The 20186-nt window shown below is 52.4% G+C and overlaps 2 protein-coding genes across 3 annotated transcripts; both read left to right on the top strand.

Annotated features, from left to right (window-relative positions):
• Positions 1–230: 230 nt before the first annotated feature.
• On the top strand, positions 231–12097 carry PTPRH (protein tyrosine phosphatase receptor type H; the record flags this gene model as incomplete). Its single annotated transcript, XM_081216090.1, is given in 18 exon segments — positions 231–297; positions 566–622; positions 625–675; positions 678–818; positions 2521–2568; positions 7382–7470; positions 8124–8214; positions 8480–8556; positions 8654–8731; positions 8735–8788; positions 9155–9256; positions 9260–9277; positions 9483–9627; positions 9630–9642; positions 10486–10588; positions 10592–10621; positions 10718–10822; positions 11996–12097. Coding segments are annotated over 18 exon segments (1371 nt in total).
• Positions 11942–18593, top strand: SYT5 (synaptotagmin 5). Of its 2 annotated transcripts, XM_081216602.1 has the most exons (9): positions 11942–12108; positions 13209–13311; positions 13879–14051; positions 15698–15817; positions 15933–16100; positions 16425–16592; positions 16888–17005; positions 17287–17420; positions 18017–18593. In XM_081216602.1, exons 2-9 carry the CDS (start codon positions 13233–13235, stop codon positions 18215–18217), a joined length of 1161 nt encoding a protein of 386 aa, XP_081072728.1. In that variant the 5' UTR covers positions 11942–12108; positions 13209–13232; the 3' UTR covers positions 18218–18593. The 2 variants fall into 2 exon arrangements, with proteins under 2 accessions (XP_081072728.1, XP_081072729.1); XM_081216603.1 differs by lacking the exon at positions 11942–12108 and having other exon boundaries at positions 13158–13311; positions 16891–17005.
• The last annotated feature ends 1593 nt before the right edge of the window (positions 18594–20186 follow it).

Here is a 20186-nt window from a genome sequence, read left to right as displayed (position 1 = left end):
AGCAAATTGTCATCTATCCATAGAGTGGAATATTATTCAGCCATGAAAAGGAATGGAATATGGACTTTGGATGATTATCATTGTGTTCATCAATGGTAACGTGTACATTTTGGGAATATTGACACTGGGGGAGGTTATGCATGATGGGGGCAGAGGGTGTATGGGAAATCCCTGTACCTTCTGCTCAGTTTTGCTGTGAACCTAAAAGTGCTGGTGAAAATAACTATGTCATGGGCCAGCAAACGTTTCCTGTAAAGGTCCAGGTAGTAACTTATATCAAACCTGGGAGCAATAAAGGTGAGTGGACTCCAAATGCCATCAGGCCATGGGGTCATGACTTCATGAGCTGCAGTGACACAGAGAGTCCAAGTGCTCATGGAGTTGTAGTTTAAGGGGGGCATGTCTATTTGGGGACAACAGATAATGAGGGATGAAGAGGTATTTTGATTTGGGGGAAGGAAGGGATAAGCTATTTCTCAGAGAACTGGCCTGACTGGTGAGGACTGGGGAGTTGGAAAGCCCCCCTGGATGGAGCCTACTGATTCCTCTTGTCCCCTCCACCCAGCCCCGGACCCCGTCACCGCCTGTGTCAGCGCCTCGGGGGGCCACGGAGTCATCCTCACCTAGTCCTGCCCTTGGGAGGCTATGAGGCCTTTGAGTTGGAGGTGGGCAGGCAGCAGGACTCCAGGACAGCTCCTCTTGTGGGAGGGGCGTGTGGGTGTCGGGACTTAGGCTGGCTCAGTCCTACTCAGCCACCATCACGACCATCTGGGATGGTCCCCAGTCTGCCTCCGTGACCTGCCACACCGAGAGCACAGGTGAGCAGAGCCCCACAGGGACAGAGAGCTATAGATACAGTGACATTCTCTCCAGACCCCTTCACACCCTGCTGTGAGACAGTCTCACCAACCCATGGAGTCCTTTTTGTTTGTGTTTTATTTCCTGCTTTCTTTAAACAGCTCTATTGAGTTGTAATTCCTATAACATACAACAGTTCACCCATTGAAAGTGTACAGCTCACTGGCTTCTAGTATATTTGCAGTATTTGCAACCATTATTACCATCAATTTTAGAATATTTTCATTAACTCATAAAAGTCATTTCCTTAAGCCATCACCCCCTAATTTCCCGAATCCCCCACCAACCAGCTATTGGCACTCTCTAATCTACTTCTGTCTCTATAGATGTGCCTCTTTTAGAGCTTTACTAAAAATACAATCACACAACATGTGGTCCTCTTTGACTGGCTTCTCTCAGTATAATGTTTTTAAGGTTCATCCACTGTTCTAGTGTGTATCAGTGCTTCATTACTTTTTATTGCCAAAATAAGATTTCATTGTGTGGATAGACCACATTTTGTTTATCCATCTGTCTGATGGATCTGTTGGGCCATTTCTACTTTTTGGCTATTATGAGTAATGTTCTGAACATTCGTGTGCATATTTCCATGTGGACGTATGTATATTTCCATGTGGACGTATGTCTTCATTTTTCTTGGGTGTATACCCAGGAGTGGAATTGTTAGATCATATGGTAAGTCCATGTTTAATCTTTTGAAGAACTGCCAAATTTTTTTCCAACACGGCCACACCATTTTTCACCCACCAGTGGGGTATTTGAAGAAGTTTGAACCTCACACTCGGGAAATCTTTTGTCATGTACCATTGACCGTGGTCATGGGCCTCCCTGGGCCCTGTCAGCCATTTCCTAGGAATGAAAGCCTCTTATGAGACCGGGTCTCTGACCTGGAGACACTGGAGTTTGGTGCACTGACAAATGGATGCTCTTCTAAACTGGGCTCAGTGGGTCCCACTGTCCAGGATTCTCTGGTTCAGCAAGAAGGGTCTCTGAGAAGACAGGTCCTCTTGGATCCTGGACTGGATCACTCTTTCTTATGGGGAGGGGGGGCTGCCCTGGGCATTGTGAGATGTCGAGCAGCATCCCCGGCCTCCACCCACTAGATGCCAGTGGCACCACCGTCTCAGCTGTAACAACCAGAAGTGTCCCCAGACATTGCCCGATGTCACCTGGAGGGCAAAATCGCCCTCTCTGAGAACGACTAGTCTAGGCCAAATTGGGGCAGAGTCATTCTCTAACAACCAGGTCACTTGAGAAAGTGATGCCTTTGGATCAGGCTCCTCGGGAAGTGAGGACTAAGGGGAAGAGGTTGGGTGGGAGGTAGGGCTCTATCCAGAAGCTTTCTCCTTTCCCTTCTCTGCCCTCGAATCTACCCTCTAGACCCTCTGATCACAGTCTGGGTGAGGACAGAGGCCGGGGAGATGGGACAGCAGGAGAGCAGACCTAGGCTCTCACAGCCCACCCCAGGGGCCATCATGGGAGCCATAGTCAGTCCCCTTCTGTTTCTCATCCTGGTGGGCCTGCTGGGTTTCTTCCTGAAGAGGAGGCGAGACTCGGTGCAGGGCTTATCGGGTGCCAGGAGGGAGGGGGCCTGGGGAAAGATGGGGATCCATGGTTCTGGCCTCATTCCCCAAGCCTTTCATCCCCATGTCCTTTTCCCAGGCATAAGAAGAGTGACAAGACACCAGCACCCAGGGGTCTGGTGTTCAGGTGAGTGGTTTTGGGGAGCATCCTAAAGATTCACTGTCAGGTCAAATCCAGCTGGTCACTGTATAGGTCAGAGGGCAGGGCCAAGGAACCCATGCACACCAGCCTCAGATCCCCACTGCGGCAGGGATTGCAATGCCTTCACCACTGCCCACTCCCTAAGCAGCCTGGGCCGGTGGCTGTGGAATCTCTTTCAGTCTCAGTTCTGGGACTTCCATTCATTTATCCAAAAAGACATTCACTGAACCCTGTTAAGTGTCAGGCACTGTTCTAGGTGCTGAGGAAACTGGCTGAAACAAAGATTCCTGCCCTTGTGGAGCTAACATTCTAGCACAAGCAGCCATTAATAAACAAGATGATTGGGAATTCCCTGGCGGTCCACTTGTTAGGACTCCACGCTTCCACTGCAGGGGCATGGGTTCAATCCCTGGTTGGGGAACTAAGATCCTGCAAGCCGTGCAGCATGGCCAAAACAAACAAACAAAAAACAAAACCAAGGGCTTCCCTGGTGGCGCAGTGGCTGAGTCCACCTGCTGATGCAGGGGACACGGGTTCGTGCCCCGGTCCAGGAAGATCCCACATGCCGCAGAGCGGCTGGGCCCGTGAGCCGTGGCCGCTGAGCCTGCGCGTCCGGAGCCTGTACTCCGCAGCGGGAGAGGCCACAACAGTGAGAGGCCCGAGTACAGCAAAAAAAAAAAAAAAAAAAAAAGAACAGATGTATGGTGTGGGATTCAGAGAGGGCTCAAGAGTGAACCCAAGGAATTCAGCCTGAGCCCCAGGGAGGCTGGAATGGCCATTACTTGAGACGGAATGACTATGCGGGGTGCAGGTTTGGGGGAAAGTATCAGGAGCTCAGTGGCGGACACACTGATTTTGGGATGCTTGTCAGACGTGTGAGTGAAAATACTGAATGGGCTGTTGGATACAGAGTTTCGTGGTTCAGAAAAACGTTTGTGCAGATGTCTTCATCACTCTGAATCCCCTTTAGGTTGGGTCAATCATCATCAAATCTCTATGTCAGAATGATCCCCAGGGATCAATAGAGGAGAGATAGACCAGGGAGTTAAGGGATGTTGCGAAACCAGCTGAGGCGGCCTGGGTGTAAAAGAGGCATAAACTGAGGGCGTGGCCATCAGAAGCAGAGGCTTGAGGGCGAGTAAATACGATGATGTCCAGTTTCTCCTTTGCCATAGAATCTGTCCTGGCCAGCGTCCCGCCCCACTCACCCTGTGACCTCTCCCCTCCTTACCCTGTGTCCATTATATGGCATGTGCAACAAATCACTGCACCCATTGGATTCCAAGTCTGGCCCCACCTGTATGCTGAGCATCTTGCCCTCCTCAACCTCAACGTGCGTGTTTGGATGTCCCAGCGATGACCCTCGAGGACACACAGGTAGAGATTTCAGGAGGCAGGTGGGAAAACAGCTCTGAAGCTCGGGAGGGGGAGAAGTAGGGACTGGCAACGGAGATTCAGAAATCACAGATGAATGGATGGAAAGTGAAGCTAAGGAAGTGGACAAACCCCATAAGAAGTGTGTGTCCAGTGAGAAAGGGGGGCTTGAGGATGGGCTCCCGGGGATGCCCACCTTTTAGGATGGGCAGAGGACCAGGGGCCCACCAAAGAGATGGAGAAGCAGCAGCCAGAGAGGTGGTGATGGTGCAAACCAGGAGAGGGTGTTCAGGAAGAGGGTGGATCCGGAAGAAAGGAAGACACGGTCAAAGGTGCTAAATGCTGCTGAGCACTCATGTGAAGGATGGACTGAGAGGTGGCCTTTGGACTTGGTGATAAGGAGGCAAATAAGATAGGGGACTTTGAAAAAAGGGAAGCAGAGAAAACTGGTCAGTGTGAGAAGTTTGAATGTGAACGTCTGTTTTCATAGGTCTTATTGTTTAGGTGTGATAAGGCCAATGGATCCAAAGACAGACACCACTGAAAGATAGTTCATTACAATCACAGATCCCAGGAGAGGGGTTACACATTACACCAAGCAAGGCCATGCAGAGAAGCACCAGGGTCAGCTGGGAGGTCGGGGAACACCTGAGGAAGAGGCTTTATTGTGGTTTCTGCAGGAAGAAGTGGGCAATCCAAGGCAAACGGGTTTAGTTTGAATCATTTCAGTGGACTCTGAAGCACAGGGCCTGTACCCTGTTCCTGGCAGGGATTCCAGCAGATGGATCCCAAAAGGAGAGTTGGTGAGGGTGTGGATTTAATCAGCTTCTCAAGAAGGAGAACTGGGGAAATCCCTGGTGGTCCAGTGGTTAAGATTCCAGGCTTTCACTGCTAGGCCGGGGTTCAATCCCTGGTCGGGGATCTCCCACAAGCCACTCAGCGTGGCCAAATAAATAAACAAAAATGTAAAAAAACAAAACAAAGCCATAAACAAAACCAATCACGAAAAAAAGAAAAAGGTAAACTGACAAACCTCCAACCAGGGTCTCAAAACTGAGTCAAGACTGTATATATAACACTGTACTACAAGGGGAAGAGAGACAAAGAGCTGGAGCTGGAGCCACAGGAGGTCAAAGGATTCTTTTTTTAATACAAAAGCAAGATTAGCATGTTTACACACAAAAGGGAAAGAGGAGAGGGGAGAGATACAGCAGAGAGGGAAGAACCATGGCTAGAGAGGGCCACAGGGAACGGGGGCCCAGAGGAGGGCAGTGGTCCTAAGTGGGAGAAGAAACACCTTTTCCTTTTTTTTGAGTCAAAACAAATTTTGATTGTGGTAAAAAAAAGAAACAAATAACCTCCAAATAACAAATTTACCACCTCAAGCATTTTTAAGTGTGCAGTTCAGTGGCGTTAAGTCCATTCACGTTGTTGTGCAAACATCACCACCATCCATCCATAGAGCTCTTTTTCTTTTAACTTTATTTATTTATATATTTTGGCCACGCCACATGGCTTGTAGGATCTTAGTTCCCTGACCAGAGATTGAACCCGCACCCTCGGCAGTGAAATCGCGGAGTCCTAACCACTGGACCGCCAGGGGATTCCCCGTAGAACTCTTTTCATCTTGCAAAACTGAAACTCTGTACACATCAAACACTAACTCCCCATTTCCCCCATCTCCCAGCCCCTGGAAACCACCCTTCTACTTTCTGGTTGTATGAATTTGATGACTAGGTGCCTCACATAGGTGGAATCGTATTTGTCCTTTTATTTGTCCTCTAGTGGCTGGCTCATTTCACTCAGCATAATGCCTTCCAGGTTCATCCATGTTGTTGTATGTGTCAGAATTTCTTTCCTTCCTTAGGAAGAAGAATATTCCATTGTATGGTTAGGCCAAATCTTTATCCATTCATCTATCAACGGACACTTGGTTTGCTTCCACTTTTTAGCTACTGTGAATAATGCTGCTATGAACATGGGTGTACAAATATCTGAGACCTTGCTTTCAATTCTTTTGGATATGTACCTACAAATGGAATTGATGAATCAGAAACAAAATCACTAACTTGAAAAGGTATCTGCACTCCCATGTTCATAGCAGCATTACCCACAGTAGCCAAGATATGGAAACAACCTAAGTGTCTATCAATGGACGAATGAATAAAGAAGGTGTAATATAGGGCTTCCCTGGTGGCACAGTGGTTAAGAATCCACCTGCCAATGCAGGGGACACAGGTTCGAGCCCTGGTCCAGGAAGATCCCACATGCCATGGAGCAACTAAGCCCGTGCACCACAACTACTGAAGCCCATGTGCTTAGAGCCTGTGCTCTGCAACAAGAGAAGCCATTGCAATGAGAAGCCCTCGCACCACAATGAAGAATAGCCTCCGCTCACTGCAACTAGAGAAAGCCCATTCACAGCAACAAAAGACTCAATGCAGCCGAAATAAATAAATAAAAATTTTAAAAGGTGTAATATACATATAGAATGGAATATTATTCAGCTGTAAAAGAGAATGAAGTAATGCCATTTGTGGCAACATGGATGGACCTTGAGGGTATTATGCTAAGTGAGATAAGTCAGAGAAAGACAAATACTGTATGAGATTTCACTTATACAGTAAGTCCCTTACACACAAATGAGTTCCGTTCCAAGATTGTGTTCATAAGTCCAACAGAGTTAGCCTAGGTACCCAGCTAACACAATTGGCTATATAGTACTGTACTGTAATAGGTTTATGATACTTTTCACACAAATAATACATAAAAACAAGCAAACATAAAAAATAAAACATTTTTAATCTTACAGTACAGTACCTTGAAAAGTACAGTAGTACAGTATAACAGCTGGCATCCAGGGGCTGGCAGTGAACAGGAAAGAAGAGTTACTGACTGGAGGAGAGAGAGGAGGTGGGAGATGGCAGAGCTGAAGGATCCTCAGCCGTAGGAGACAGAGGGCAAGCTGCAATTTCACTCACGCCTTATGTGATTGGACATGTGAACGCACATTCTCGTCTTTGAAAGTTCACAACTTGAAGGTTCGTATGCAGGGGACTTCCTGTGTGTGGACTCTAAAAAAAAACTCGAGGGAATTCCCTGGGGGTCCAGTGGTTAGGATTCAGTGCTTTCACTGCCAGGGCCCGGATTCGATCCCTGGTCGGGGAACTAAGATCCCACAAACTGTGCGGCGTGGCCAAAATTTAAAAATTAAAAAAACCTTGAACTCGTAGATACACAGAACAGACTGGTAGTTACCAGAGGCAGAGGGTGAAATGGGTGAAGGTGATCAAAGGTACAAACTTCCAGGTATAAGATAAATAAGTCCTGGGGAGTTAAGAAAAGAAAACAAAACACAAACTCCTTTTCTTTTATCCCAAGCGCACAAGGTTAAAAGAGGTTATGTGCCCCTCTTCCCCCACAGCTTCCCAGGGGACATCCTGGCTGAAGACTGCTGACCACGTCAGGAAACACGAGGAGGACAGCGGCTGTGGCTTTGCTGAGGAGTACCAGGTGGGGTGAGAGCAGAGGGGGCCGGGCCGAGCCCCACGTGCCCACTGAGACCTTCCCACCCCTTTGGGCTTGAACAGAAGCAGGAATACATACTTGGTTGGCTCATACAGAAATTCTCAGCCATGATTATCCACCTTTTTGACTCACTGAACTCTTACTGTAGTGTTGGTTGGATGGGTTAATCCTAAAGCAACACCTTGGTTTTCCCCTGACCCCTCCTCTCTCACCTACCTCTCCAGTCCCCATCCTCCTGCCCGTCCTCCCAAATGCCCCTGGGGATGGTGCACACACTCGTCCTATTTCTTTCTTTCTTTTATTAAAAATAAATTTATTTATTTTTGGCTGCGTTCGGTCTTCGTTGCTGTGCGCAGGCTTTTTCTAGTTATGGCTCGTGGGCTTAGTTGCTCCACGGCACGTGGGATCTTCCCAAACCAGGGCTCGAATCCGTGTCCCCTGCATTGGCAGGCAGATTCTTAACAACTGCGCCACCAGGGATGTCCTACTCATCCTATTTCTGTAGGTGCTACAGAATTCCAGGGTGTAAGGGGTGAGTGGGGTGGCACTTAGGAAGGCAGAGGGAGCAACGCGGGTATCCCTGGGGGAGGGCAGAGAAAATCCAGCATCTGTGCAACCTCCCCTCACTTCGCCCCCAGCAACCGGCCCTGGAGGACCACAGCCAGTCTCAGACGGTGGCCTCAGCTCTGGAGAACAGCGCCAAAAACCGTTACAGAAACGTGCTGCCCTGTGAGTCATGAGCCTCTGCTGACTTTGTTCTCAGCCGTGACTTTGTCAACACCCCAGGCCTGACCCCTGCCCCTTATTCCCCGTGAGGGACAAAGCCCTTGCCCCCGTGAGCTGAGAAACCCCAGGCCGGCTCCTCTCGCCCGAGGTCCCTCAGCCCCTCTCCCAGCTCCCCTTGTCTGTGTGCAGCATGATGTGTCGGTGTGACCTCTATCCCCGGGTCTCCCACCTTGCCCCCTGCATTGCTAATACCGGCCTCTTCCCCTAGATGACTGGTCCCGTGTGCCCCTGACGCCCCTCCCTGGGGAGCTGGGCTCTGAGTACATCAACGCCAGCTGCATCCCTGTAAGTCTGCGGTTGGGAGCCGGGAGGATGCTGAATGAGCCTCGGAAGACGAGGGCCAGATGAGGCGGGATGTGACCCACTTGTTTTCCTCAACCAGGGTCTCTTGAGCCTCCGGGAGTTCATTGCAGCCCATGGCCCCCTTCCCCACACTGTGGGCGACTTCTGGCACCTGGTGTAGGGGCAGCGGAGCCCCACACTTCTCATGCTGACCAACTGTGTGGAGTCTGCCCAGGTGAGAGGACACCTGGGTCCTGGGTGCTGATCCCTGAGCTCCAGCCCGTGACCCTGCCCCAGACACTGATCCCAGGGCAGACCTTGACCTAGACCTCACTGATTCCCTCCACCACGGCCCCAACCTTCCTGTCTCCCCCAGTCCACCCATTTGTCCACTTACGGGGTGAAGCTGATTTCAAGGACCTTGGGAAAGAAGAGTCCTCCTGGCTGGGATGAATCTACACCTGGCTGCCCGTGGGTCCTGCCTTGTCACCAGAGCAGGGGGCATTCCCCGGCACTCTATACAAGAGCCACCCTGTGGAGGGGCACCAGGGAAGGTGCTCTGGGGCCTTCTGTGCTCTAACCTACCCCAGTCTTCCCCCAGGTGAAGTGTGAGCACTACTGGCGTCTAGACGCCCAGCCCTGCACCCATGGGCACCTACAAGTGACCCTGGTGGGTGAGGAGGTGATGGAGAACTGGACAGTATGAAACCTGAAGCTCCGGCATGTAAGCCCCCAGCCCACCCCGTCAGCCCCACCTTGACCCTCAGTTCCTCCCCTGTGATATTCTAGGCAGTCCCCTCCCCAGAGCTCCCCATGAATTCTAAGCTTCTGCCACTCCCGCAAGGGACCACAATGTGCCCCAGGGATGTCCCCACCGGTCAGAAACCAGCCCCCGGGTCCTGAGCTCCCCGCAACTCCCCTCCCTCTAGATGCGAGAGCAGAAGACTTTATCTGTGTGTCAGTTCCCCTACGTGACCTGGCCAGACCCCGGCACCCCCCACCCCCCAGGCCCCTTGCTGGCCTTCTGGAAGATGCTCCGGCGGTGGCTGGACCAGACCGTGGGGAGAGGCCCCCCAATGTGCACTGCAGGTGAGGACCAGCCGGAGCCCTCTGCCTGTGAGGAAACCGCCCCCTGGGGCTCAGAAACCAGGGTTCTCTGGGTCCTTAGGAACTTCTAGAGGAGGCGGAGGAGATGGGGAGGAGACGGAGAAGATGGAGGCAGAAGGTGAAGGGGCGGTGATGCAGGTCGAGAATGATGATAAAGGTGAAGAGATGGGAAAGAAAGAAAAAGAGGTAAAGGAGGAGGCATGCATGGGGAGAAGGAGCGAGGAGGGGTGAAGAGCAGGAGGGAGAGGCAGCCAAAGGTTTTAAGAACCATTTAAAACAGCTCCTTGGGGGAATTCCCTGGTGGTCCAGTGGCTAGGACACAGCACTTTCACTGTCGAGGGTCCAGATCCCACAAGCTTCACAGCGCGGCCCCCAAAAAATTTTTTTTAATGAAAAATAAAATAAAATGGTCATTTTCATGTTTAAAAAATTTTTTTAAATGACAAGCTTGGGAGCTCATCTTCCCGTATGTGAACCCTACCTCTGGCACTAGCTGAGTGGCCTGGGACACTCGACTTCACCTCACTTAGCCTCCATTGCCCCATATGTAAAATGGGCATGCTCAACTAATGGTTCCTACCTCTTAGGAGTGCGAGGAGTGAAAAAAGCACATAAGGCACCTGGAACAGGGCCTAGCAGATAGACAGAACACAGAGCATAGTCATTTGTTACTACTTCCTACTTAATTAAGTAACCCCCACTTAACACTGTAGCCTCCAAAATAGTCTCACTGAATACCCTGACCCCTGGGTGCTCCAAACACAGATCCCTCCAGCCAGCTGAGACGCCCCCTCCCATGGTCTGACCCTTCTTGTCCTTGTCTAGCGCTGGCGTGGGCTGCATGGGCACCCTCATTGCCCTGGATGTCCTGCTGCGGCAGCTGGAGTGTGAGGGTCTCATGGGGCCCTTCAGCTACATGATGGAGATGTGAGAAAGCCGGCCACATATGGTGCAGACTGAGGTGATGGGGATCCTCGGGCACAGGGTGGGTGGGGCCCCAGAGGAAAGCAGGCCGAGGCTCAGTAGCGCACCCTCACCTGCCGTGCTCTGTCCCCAGGCCCAGTATGTGTTCCTGCACCAGTGCATCCTTAGGTTGCTGCAACAATCATCCCCAGTGCCCGCTGAGAAGGGGCCCACCTATGAGAACCTGTTTTTCGAGAATGTAGCTCCTACAGAGGCCTAAGTTGCGGGAGGGCTGAGACCCCAGCCCATCTAGACTCAAATTCTGCATGCCTACTTCAGCCCAGATACCTGAACCCCTGGGACAACAGAGGGCTGTGGTCCCACACTCCTGGGCCCTGCAGGAAGAGGGGGCTGGCAGCCTAAATCCTGCTTTCTGGAGGGGGAGAGGGGTCAGGTGGGAGCCCAGATCCTGGATTTCCAGTTCCTTGAAGAAGGAGAGGGATGGGATCTAGGATTTCCTTGTTGTTTTTTGAGGGAGGAAAAGGCTGCAGGGTCTCAGGGAAACAAGCTGAATTCTGAGGAAGAAAGGAAGTAATGAGGGTCCAGAATTCTGGCCACCCAAGGAGCAAGGGCAGGCCAGGCAGGATCTTGCCCATAGTTTACTCCAGAAACTAAATCATCAATCTTCGAGGATCTGAGGTTTCCCTGCACCTCACTGCCTGTACATACTTTTTCTTTTATCCCATAATTTATTAAATCACTATTCTCCCCAGAGACACTTGCCCCATTGGATGTCTGGGTCTGGAAATAATATTGGGGTGGGTTCCTGATGTTTAGCTACTGAGGCCAACGTCCTAGGGAGGAAACTAGAGGGACTCACAATTTGCACCTGAAAAATGTAGGTTTGGACAGTTGAGTCTCTCCGAGAAGGCTGTAGGTCTAGGGTCTGGGCAGTGTGGACTCGCTTCCCTGGAGCTAGGAGCATGGAGGCTTGCCTTCGGGGCCCGGCCTTAGGGGAACCTAGAGGGTGGAGTGAAGTCTGTATCGGATTTGCTGGAGAATTTCACGCTTAGTCTCCTGTCTGGATATCTGAATAGCTGGGTCTCCGGAGAGGGTCTTCTGGGTCCTAGAACCCGATATCCTGGAGCCCGGTTCTGGGGTGGGGAGAAGGGGTCTGTATGCCAGGTGGCTGGACTAGAAGGCAGAAAATCCTTGGGACCAGGATAAATATCCGTGGGCGCCCTGGTGGTTCCAGGCTGGGGCGGGATGAGGGCCGGGGCGGGGTTCTCCACCTTCCAAACACGCACGCGCACACACACATATACACACACACACAGGCTTTCTCTCACACACATATACACGCTCACACACACGCACACGGGCACATACGCACCCCGGGCCGGCTCCGTTCGGCCGAGCCCCCGCCCCACAGCGCTCCGCGATCAGCACCCAGGACAGCGCCAGCCACACGCGTGCGGGGGCGGGGTCCGGGCGGGGCCGGCGCCTCGGTGTCTCTCGGGAGGGTCCTGTCTAGCCACCGAGCAGGTAGGAGCCGCTGGAACCCCCTCCGTAAGCCCCATCCTCATTCCCATCCATAGAGAGATGGTGTGTGTGTGTGTGTGGTGGCGGGGACACTGGGAGAGACCAGCAGATGGAGTGGGAGGGCTGGATCCTGAAACGGGGAGAATGGGATTTAGAGACAGGTGTGGAGACAAAGAGCCAGAGGGAAGGGAGGAGCAGGCAGTGGAAGAGGGTGCGAGACCCCGGTAGACTGAGGTCAGACAACAGGCAGAGGCCAGACAACCTAGGCTGAGGAGCGGCGAGAAGCCGACGGGGAGACGGACCTCGATGTGGGGTCGAGAGAGGAATGGAGGCCGAGGCGGTCACGAGGACAGGTGTGAAGACAGAGCTCAGGGTGCGCGGAAGAGACAAACAGGCTGAAAAGGATGTGGGGGCCCAGCCAAGGCAGCAGAGCAGCCGCCCGCCCCCCACATTGCCCGCAAGAGTGGGAGAGGGAGGGCAGCCTGAGTCTTCACTCCCAGGGCCAGATGTGGAGGGAGGAGCCAGCTGTGGGCGCGTGGACAGGCAGACGGGAAAGGCCGCGTCCTCCCCACTTTTGCTTGTCACGGGTATCCGGGTCTGAGGTCCCAGGTGGGACGGGGAACCGAACCAGCTTGCGCTTCTGGGACTCGGCTTCTGTGCGTCAGTCCCGCCCGTTGTCCTGGCAACAGGCCGTTGCCGGGGCAACCAGCGCTACCTTCACCCCGCCCTCACGGAGCCAGCCGTTGCTCTGGGCAACCCGGTGAGCTGGTTCCCACGCCCGCCCTCGCCCACTTCCGGTTCAGGCCCCGGGGAAGGGCAAGGAAGGGACAGAAGTCAGCGGGATTGGATTCCTGGAGGCCTTGGAGGGAGGGGGTGTCCCTTGGGATGAGACTTGGTCCTGGAATCCACCCCCAGCCCTCGCTCTCCGTCGCAGGAAGGCTGAAACAGCAACCCCCAGCATGCTTCGCGGCGATTGGCAGGTTCCCATACGGGACCGTACGGCCCAGGGTGCCGATGGGAGTTGGAGTTCTTTGTTGTTCGGATGGCTCAACGGATGCACGGGGTGGGTGTGGGGGGACTAGAGCGTTTGGGTGCCTCCGCAGAAAGAACAGTAAGACCCCGCCGCCATGTTCCCGGAGCCCCCAACACCGGGGCCTCCAGCGACCGACACGCCTCCTGACTCGAGTCGCATCAGCCACGGCCCTGGTGAGCGAAACCCGGGGTGGAGCGGAGGGAAAGCCAGGCTAGGATTCCCAAGGGCGGGGTTCGAACGGGTGTATTCAGGCTGGCGGGCTGAAAAATACGGGTGAGATTATAGTTGGCATCCTGGATTGGAATCTAAATGAAATGAAAAAGGAACAGGTTTGCAAGAAAATCAGGAACCAAATCAAGGGGTGTGGAATGGAATGGAACCGTGGATTGGTGAATTGGAAGGTCCACCTCTCCCTTCTTTTAAAGAGGAAGACTGAGGCCCAGGGAAGGGTTAAGCCTTCTAAAAACACAGCAGTTGAGCAGAAAGATTAGAATGGGGGTAGAAGAGGAGGTGGAACTAATCCTAATAGGCAAGAAAATCTAGATGGTGTCAGCCTGCCTTAGGTCTTCAAATAGTTTTATATGTGAGACCAGTTGGAAGGAAAACATGGGAATAAAATGGAATGGAAATGGCTGGAGGAAAAACAAGGCCAGGATTTCAGCTGACACGTGTCATACAGAATGAATCAGGCTGCTTGTCTCTCAGGGCCTCAATGTTTGCTGTTTTCATGTCCTCTGCAGTGCCCCCCTGGGCTCTGGCCACCATCGTGCTGGTCTCAGGCCTCCTCGTCTTCAGCTGCTGTTTCTGTCTCTACCGGAAGCGTTGTCGGAGGCGGATGGGCAAGAAGAGCCAGGCTCAAGCCCAGGTCCACCTTCAGGAAGTGAAGGAGCTGGGCCGGAGTTACATAGACAAGGTGTGGCCTGGCCCAGCCCCTCAGCCCTGCTCCTCAGCCCTGCTCCTTCCTTCACCCTTACTCCTCTCAATGGCCCAGCAGCCTCAGTCCCTGCTCCATCCCTCCTACACCCGCTGTATTTGCTCATCTCCCCTGTGTGTCTAGCCCTAAACTGGACCTGGGGACCTGGAGATAGGCCAGACATTCACAAGAACCTCCAGTCTGATGGGGAAGTCAGATGCTCACATAGACATTCAAAATACAGGGTGGTATGTGCCACATTAGAGGCAGTACAGGGCATATGGGAGCACAGAGAAACCACCTGACAGCCTAGGGGGTCTGAGAAGGCTTCCTGGAGGAGGTGACTTCTGTGTTGAGACCCAAAGGAATTCAGAATTAACTGAGAGCAGAGAGAAGGACATTCGACCTCAAAGGAGGAGCGTGTGTTGAGGCCTGGAATCCTGATTCTGAGGGATATTTGGAGAACAAAGAGTCATTCTTCACAATAGCTGGGGTATAGCATACAGATATCCTGTGCTCTAGGGTGAGGTTTCTGGAGAGCTCAGCAGTACCCACGTAATGAAGGTGATTGGGAGCCACAGAAGTTTTGAGTGGGAGAGGCACAAGTTCACGTGGGCTTTAGGATGAATCCCCTGGAACCCTTGTGGAGGACTGGTCTGGGGCAAGGAGACAAGGGAGGAGGCTGTATGGCAGCCTTGAGAGGTTGAAGCAAACGCGAGTTGGAAGACGTCGTTGGCGTGGAAAGCTACAGGTGCAAGTATCTGAGCACTGTGCCTCTGAATGCAGAGTGGAATTAGGCTCTCCTGGGAGCCAGAGTCCTAGGTTTCCAACCCAGAGCAACCCGCTCCGTGACCTTGGGAAATTCACTCTCTGTCTCTGAGCCTCAAGTTTGTGGACCATAACTAGTATTTCCTTACCTCCCTTTTCAACAAATAGCTGTTATAATTATTACCCTTAAGGGGTGTCCTTTAGGGCCCTGGTATCCAGTCTCCATCCCTCTCCCCTAAGCCAGTGACTCCAAAGACCATCAGCATCAGAATCAGTTCAGGTACTTGTTGAAATGCAAATTCTGGATCTTGTGCCAGACCTACTGAATCAGAATCTCTGAAGTGAAGGCATTTTACCACATTACTCAGGGCAATTCTGATTCACATTGTGTTTTGAAAATCGGTGGCTTAGGTTAAGAAGTTTTCTGACTTTGTTGTTCTAGTTTAGAATGGCAAATACACACTAAATATGCCATTTTTCCTCCATATTTTCTGTCCAAGATCACTAATCAGTGTGGCAATTTGGACAATCGCCCCAATACATCCATTAATGTGTGAACTAAAATCTGCATCCATCCTGTAGGCAGTGAGACACTGTTTTTCTAGTATAGGCATGACAAACACACTGCACGCGTGTCACCACGTCTATGCCCCACCGGTAGCAGGCATCACTAATAAAACACTGACAAACGTACCACACTGTGTTGCCATGGCTAGTCCCACCTGTGGCAGACATCACTAATTAAACACCGACTCTGCTTAGCTTGCAAGTGTTCAGGTATAGCTGGAGGGATCTGTGAGTCTCCTTTAGCTTCTGCGCCTGGGTGGATATCACTATCAGGGGAAGAGTTCACCTGCCCTTGCCCCTGGCTCCCTAAGGTGCAGCCAGAAGTGGAGGAGCTGGAGCCGACACCATCTGGGCCAGGGCAACAGGTGGCAGAGAAGCATGAACTAGGACGACTACAGTACTCACTGGATTATGATTTCCAGAGTGGCCAGGTGGGTGTGGAGGAGGGGAGATGCTTTGGAGGGGAGGGTCCCAGGGGTTCTAGCCCCTTCTTGGAGGAGGCTCTGGAAGGGAAGCTAAGACTAGGGTCCCCTTATCACTGTACAGCTGCTGGTGGGCATCGTGCAAGCTGAGGGATTGGCAGCCTTGGACCTAGGTGGCTCCTCTGACCCCTACGTGCGGGTTTACCTGCTGCCAGACAAACGGAGGCGGCACGAGACCAGGGTGCATCGGCAGACGCTGAACCCACACTTTGGGGAGAACTTTGCCTTCAAGGTGAGCTCGTGGCCTCAGTGCTTTATGCCCGGCAGCCTGTCCCCAGTCTCTGAAACACTTGGGACCGATATCTTCAGCTTTTACTGGTGGCAGCTCCCAGCTCTGGGGACTATTCCACAGGACCCTGCGTTGTCCCTTAGGGGGGCACTACTGGCCCCTGGACTGCTTCGTTGGTCCTTGGGCTGTCCCATTTGGGGTCCATGGACACCCCCCTAACTGTTCCTTGGGACCCTCGCTGCCCCCACTCATCGCCTTCCACCTGGATGTGCTGTGTCCCACTTCCTACTCTCACCGTGTGCTTTCTTTGCGTCCCCCTTCCCCCAGGTCCCCTACGTGGAGCTGGGGGGCAGGGTACTGGTCATGGCAGTATACGACTTCGACCGCTTCTCCCGCAACGACGCCATTGGGGAGGTGCGGGTCCCCATGAGCTCCGTGGACTTGGGGCGGCCAGTGCTGGCCTGGCGGGAGCTGCAGGCGGCTCCTCGGGAGGAGGTGAGCACTCGTGGCCACGCCCCTTATCTGGCCACGCCCACCTCAAACCCGGGCCAATCAGATCACAGGCCTCCGGGATCCTCCGGGCTCCAGCACTTACACCTACTGCAGAAGAGTAGCTCCCAGGTCCATCCTGGTGGATCAACGCCTCCCCTCGTCAGTCCCCCTCGGATTGTACCATCCGGGTCTTAACTCTGGACCATACCATTTCAACACGAGGGGGAGGGAAGAAAAATCGCAGAGGGGTTGGATGCGGAGCCCCGGTTCCGGTGATGGCTCCTTCTCCGTCTTTTAGCAGGAGAGACTAGGTGACATCTGCTTCTCCCTCCGCTATGTCCCCACGGCCGGGAAGCTCACCGTCATCGTCCTGGAGGCTAAAAACCTGAAGAAGATGGATGTAGCAGGGCTGTCAGGTGTGTGGGAAGCAAGCAAATGGTGGTGGTGATGGGCGGGGGAGGTTCTCTGGCTAAGGTTCTAGCAATGTCTGGGCCCCGAGGGTCTCATAGGGGAGAGGGAGATCCAGGCTGTCATGGAGGATTTAGATTCTATTTGGGCACAGAGAAAGGGAGACCTGAGGGGTCCATGGGCTGTCTCTATGTTGTTCCAAAGAAGAGTCTCATGCATTCCCCTCAATCTGATCCCTTTGGACTCACCAGAGTGGTGGGGTTATAAGATTCCTCCTCCCTCTCCCCAGATCCGTATGTCAAGGTCCACCTGCTGCAGGGCGGCAAAAAGGTGCGGAAGAAGAAAACGACCATCAAGAAGAATACTCTGAACCCCTATTACAACGAGGCCTTCAGCTTCGAGGTGCCCTGTGACCAGGTCCAGGTGAGCTCAGACCTGCCCATAGCCCCTGCCAGAGCAGCCCTTACCCGGAGTCCCAGGCCCTTAGAAACCCCCGTTGCTAAGGGAAGGGAGACTCCTTAGCAACCCTTAGAAGCCAGGTCTTGGGGGTCTGATTGTGTCCTCAATCTCAGTTTCTCCCATGAGGACCAGGAAGCCCCTCCCCCAAGCAAGACCAGGGTGCCCGTTGCCCTCAGGAGCTCTGGTTACTGAGAAAAAGAGACTTCCCCACAACCCTAAGGCCTGGCCCCTCCACCCATTTCAAAGTCTTGAAGATTTGCCCCCTTTAGGAGGCTGACCCTAAGGGGCCTCCTAACAACCCCTGAGCAACGGGGTCCTGAGAGTTTATCTCCTTTGAAATCTGATCACAGGAAGACTCCAGAGCATCCCTGTAACCAACCGCAGGGCGATCCGCCCCCCTCCCCCTTTCCGAGCTCTAGATGAAGCCTTAGCCCAGGGGCCTAGGAAGGCCTCTCAGAATGAGGGTTGCGAGGGAGAGGGTCTCCTTAGCAATGAAACCTGAGACCCTTGCGTTACCTCCTTACCCCACTCTCTGTCTCTTCCTCCCCTGCCCACCTCAGAAGGTTCAGGTGGAGCTGACTGTGCTGGACTATGACAAGCTGGGCAAGAACGAGGCGATCGGGAGGGTGGCCGTAGGGGCAGCGGCCGGGGGCGCTGGCCTGCGGCACTGGGCAGACATGCTGGCCAACCCCCGGCGGCCCATCGCCCAGTGGCACTCGCTGCGGCCCCCTGACCGAGTGAGGCCACCGCCAGCACCCTGATCCCCACCCTCAAGCCCCTGACCCCAGACTCCTGGCCAAAGCCGCGTCCATGCCCACCTTTAAGCCTTCTTTGAACGCTAACACCCCCCCAACTCTACCCATTCCTGCCTTCTCCCCACCCCCGTTATGCCAATCATGATAACCTGCCAACTCCCCCAATATGGCACATGCCCAAAAGCCCCAGGGACCCCTGGAGGAGGGGAGCAGTCTGGGCTCCTGCCGTCCCAGGGTCCCGCCCTCCGCTTTGACAATCAGTGATCCCAGCCTACTATCCCCTTGGCTCCCAGTATCCCTTTTCCTGCACAGTATCACCCACTCCTGTCCCTGGTCTGATTCCTGCACCGCTCCTGGGACCAAATAAATACTCAGCAACTTTGCTGGCCTGGACCAGTGCTCCTTGATGGGGGTGGGTAGGGGTGAGGACTGGGAACCCAGGAGGGACTCTCCAGGGGTGGGACCACACAAGGGCAGGGATAGGGCTGCCTATCCTGGAAACACACATGGAAACTCACCCACCCACTCATCTATCCATCCTTTCACCCACTCACTCTCCCATTCACTCCATCACTTATTCATTCACTCACCCCTCCAAGCTTCAGCTTCCTCATCTGAAAAAAATCATGATAATGCTAATACCTACTGTACATTTGCTGTGAGGAGTCAATGAGAACTCACTTAGTTATTCATGAATTTATCTGCTCCCTCACCCATGATTTACATAGATTTTCATACCCGTATTTCCCTCCCTCCCTTTCTTTCTTCCTTGCATCATCCATCCTTTCTGTATTCCCTGAGGCCCTCTGTGTGCCAGCTTCTGTTGGATGCTGGGGACCCCCAAATAGATGCAAATCCAGACTTTACTTCCAAGCAACTTACTGTCATCAAGGAAACAAAGTAGGTATGCAGCGTCTAGGAATGAAATCCCCAGAGAATGAGAGAAAGGGCAAGATTTCCTCAGGGAGACACAGTAGTTCCAGCTACACCTTTCTTTTTTCAAAAATTCTTTCTCTCAGTCTGTGTCTAGGAAAGTTGATCATTTTATTGGCTTCTTCCCCATCTCATGCCAGACAGGATTTCAGGTGACGGACAAAGGCCCATGACATTTGGCAAGAGAGCTCTCTGAGCATCAGGTAAAGTGGAAAATGAGCCAACAAGTACTGCCGTGTGCTAAGGAAAGGGGCAGAACTTACCCCTGAGCTTCCTGATAGCCAATGGGAAAAGGGAAATCTGATCAGTTACCTAGGTTGTGAGCTCCATGAAATTTTAAAAACTTCTCCAAAGGAATGCAGTAATTTTTCTTGTGTGAGTGAGTGTGGGGCATCTTTATAAAGACAGTACTATGTATATATTATTACTATTATTACTATTACTGCTACTACTTTTGATAATCTCACAGCAACCTCATGAAATAGACACGATTATTATTCCCAGTTGACAAATGAGGAAACTGTGCTTCAGGGAATTAACATGACCTGCTCGGGATCATACATCAAGGAAGTCCTTCTCTAAATCCTGGGATTGAATGTGTTCTGAGTTAGATGATGACATTGGGATCCCTGGGTCTATGTCTCCACAAGTAAGCAGACAAATGAGAAGTATAAAACCATTACAAGTGGCGACCAAACTAGGAAAGAAACCAGTAAGGGCTCAGATCATTTAAAAAGGGTTGTCAGGGACAGCTTCTCTGAAGAAGTAGTGTTTAGGCTGTGATATGAATGACAAGAAGGCGTGAGGCTTCCAGAGATGAAGGGGAAATACAATGGCATATGATCCAGTCACAAAAAGGAATGAAATACTGATGCATGCTATAGCATAGATGAACCTTGAAGACACGATTTTAAGTGAAAGAAGCCAGACGTAAAAGGCCACATATTGTATGATTCCAACTATATGAAGTATCTAGAATAGGCACATCCACAGAGAAAAAAAAGTAGGCTAGAGGTTTTCAGGGGCTAGGGAGAGGGATAAA

The sequence above is a fragment of the Mesoplodon bidens genome, assembly GCF_964165515.1.
Source record: "Mesoplodon bidens genome assembly, chromosome: 18".
NCBI lineage: Eukaryota > Metazoa > Chordata > Mammalia > Artiodactyla > Ziphiidae > Mesoplodon > Mesoplodon bidens.
This window is presented reverse-complemented; position numbering and strand designations above follow the sequence as displayed.

What these genes read in the sequence shown, in the direction of transcription:
- SYT5 (XM_081216602.1), top strand. Translation starts at nt 13,233, where the DNA reads ATGTTCCCGGAGCCCCCAACACCGGGGCCTCCAGCGACCGACACGCCT. An exon ending in GCCGGAGTTACATAGACAAG is followed by an intron (nt 14,052 to 15,697) that starts GTGTGGCCTGGC and finishes TGGCTCCCTAAG; the next exon opens with GTGCAGCCAGAAGTGGAGGA. An exon ending in AGGCGGCTCCTCGGGAGGAG is followed by an intron (nt 16,593 to 16,887) that starts GTGAGCACTCGT and finishes TCCGTCTTTTAG; the next exon opens with CAGGAGAGACTAGGTGACAT.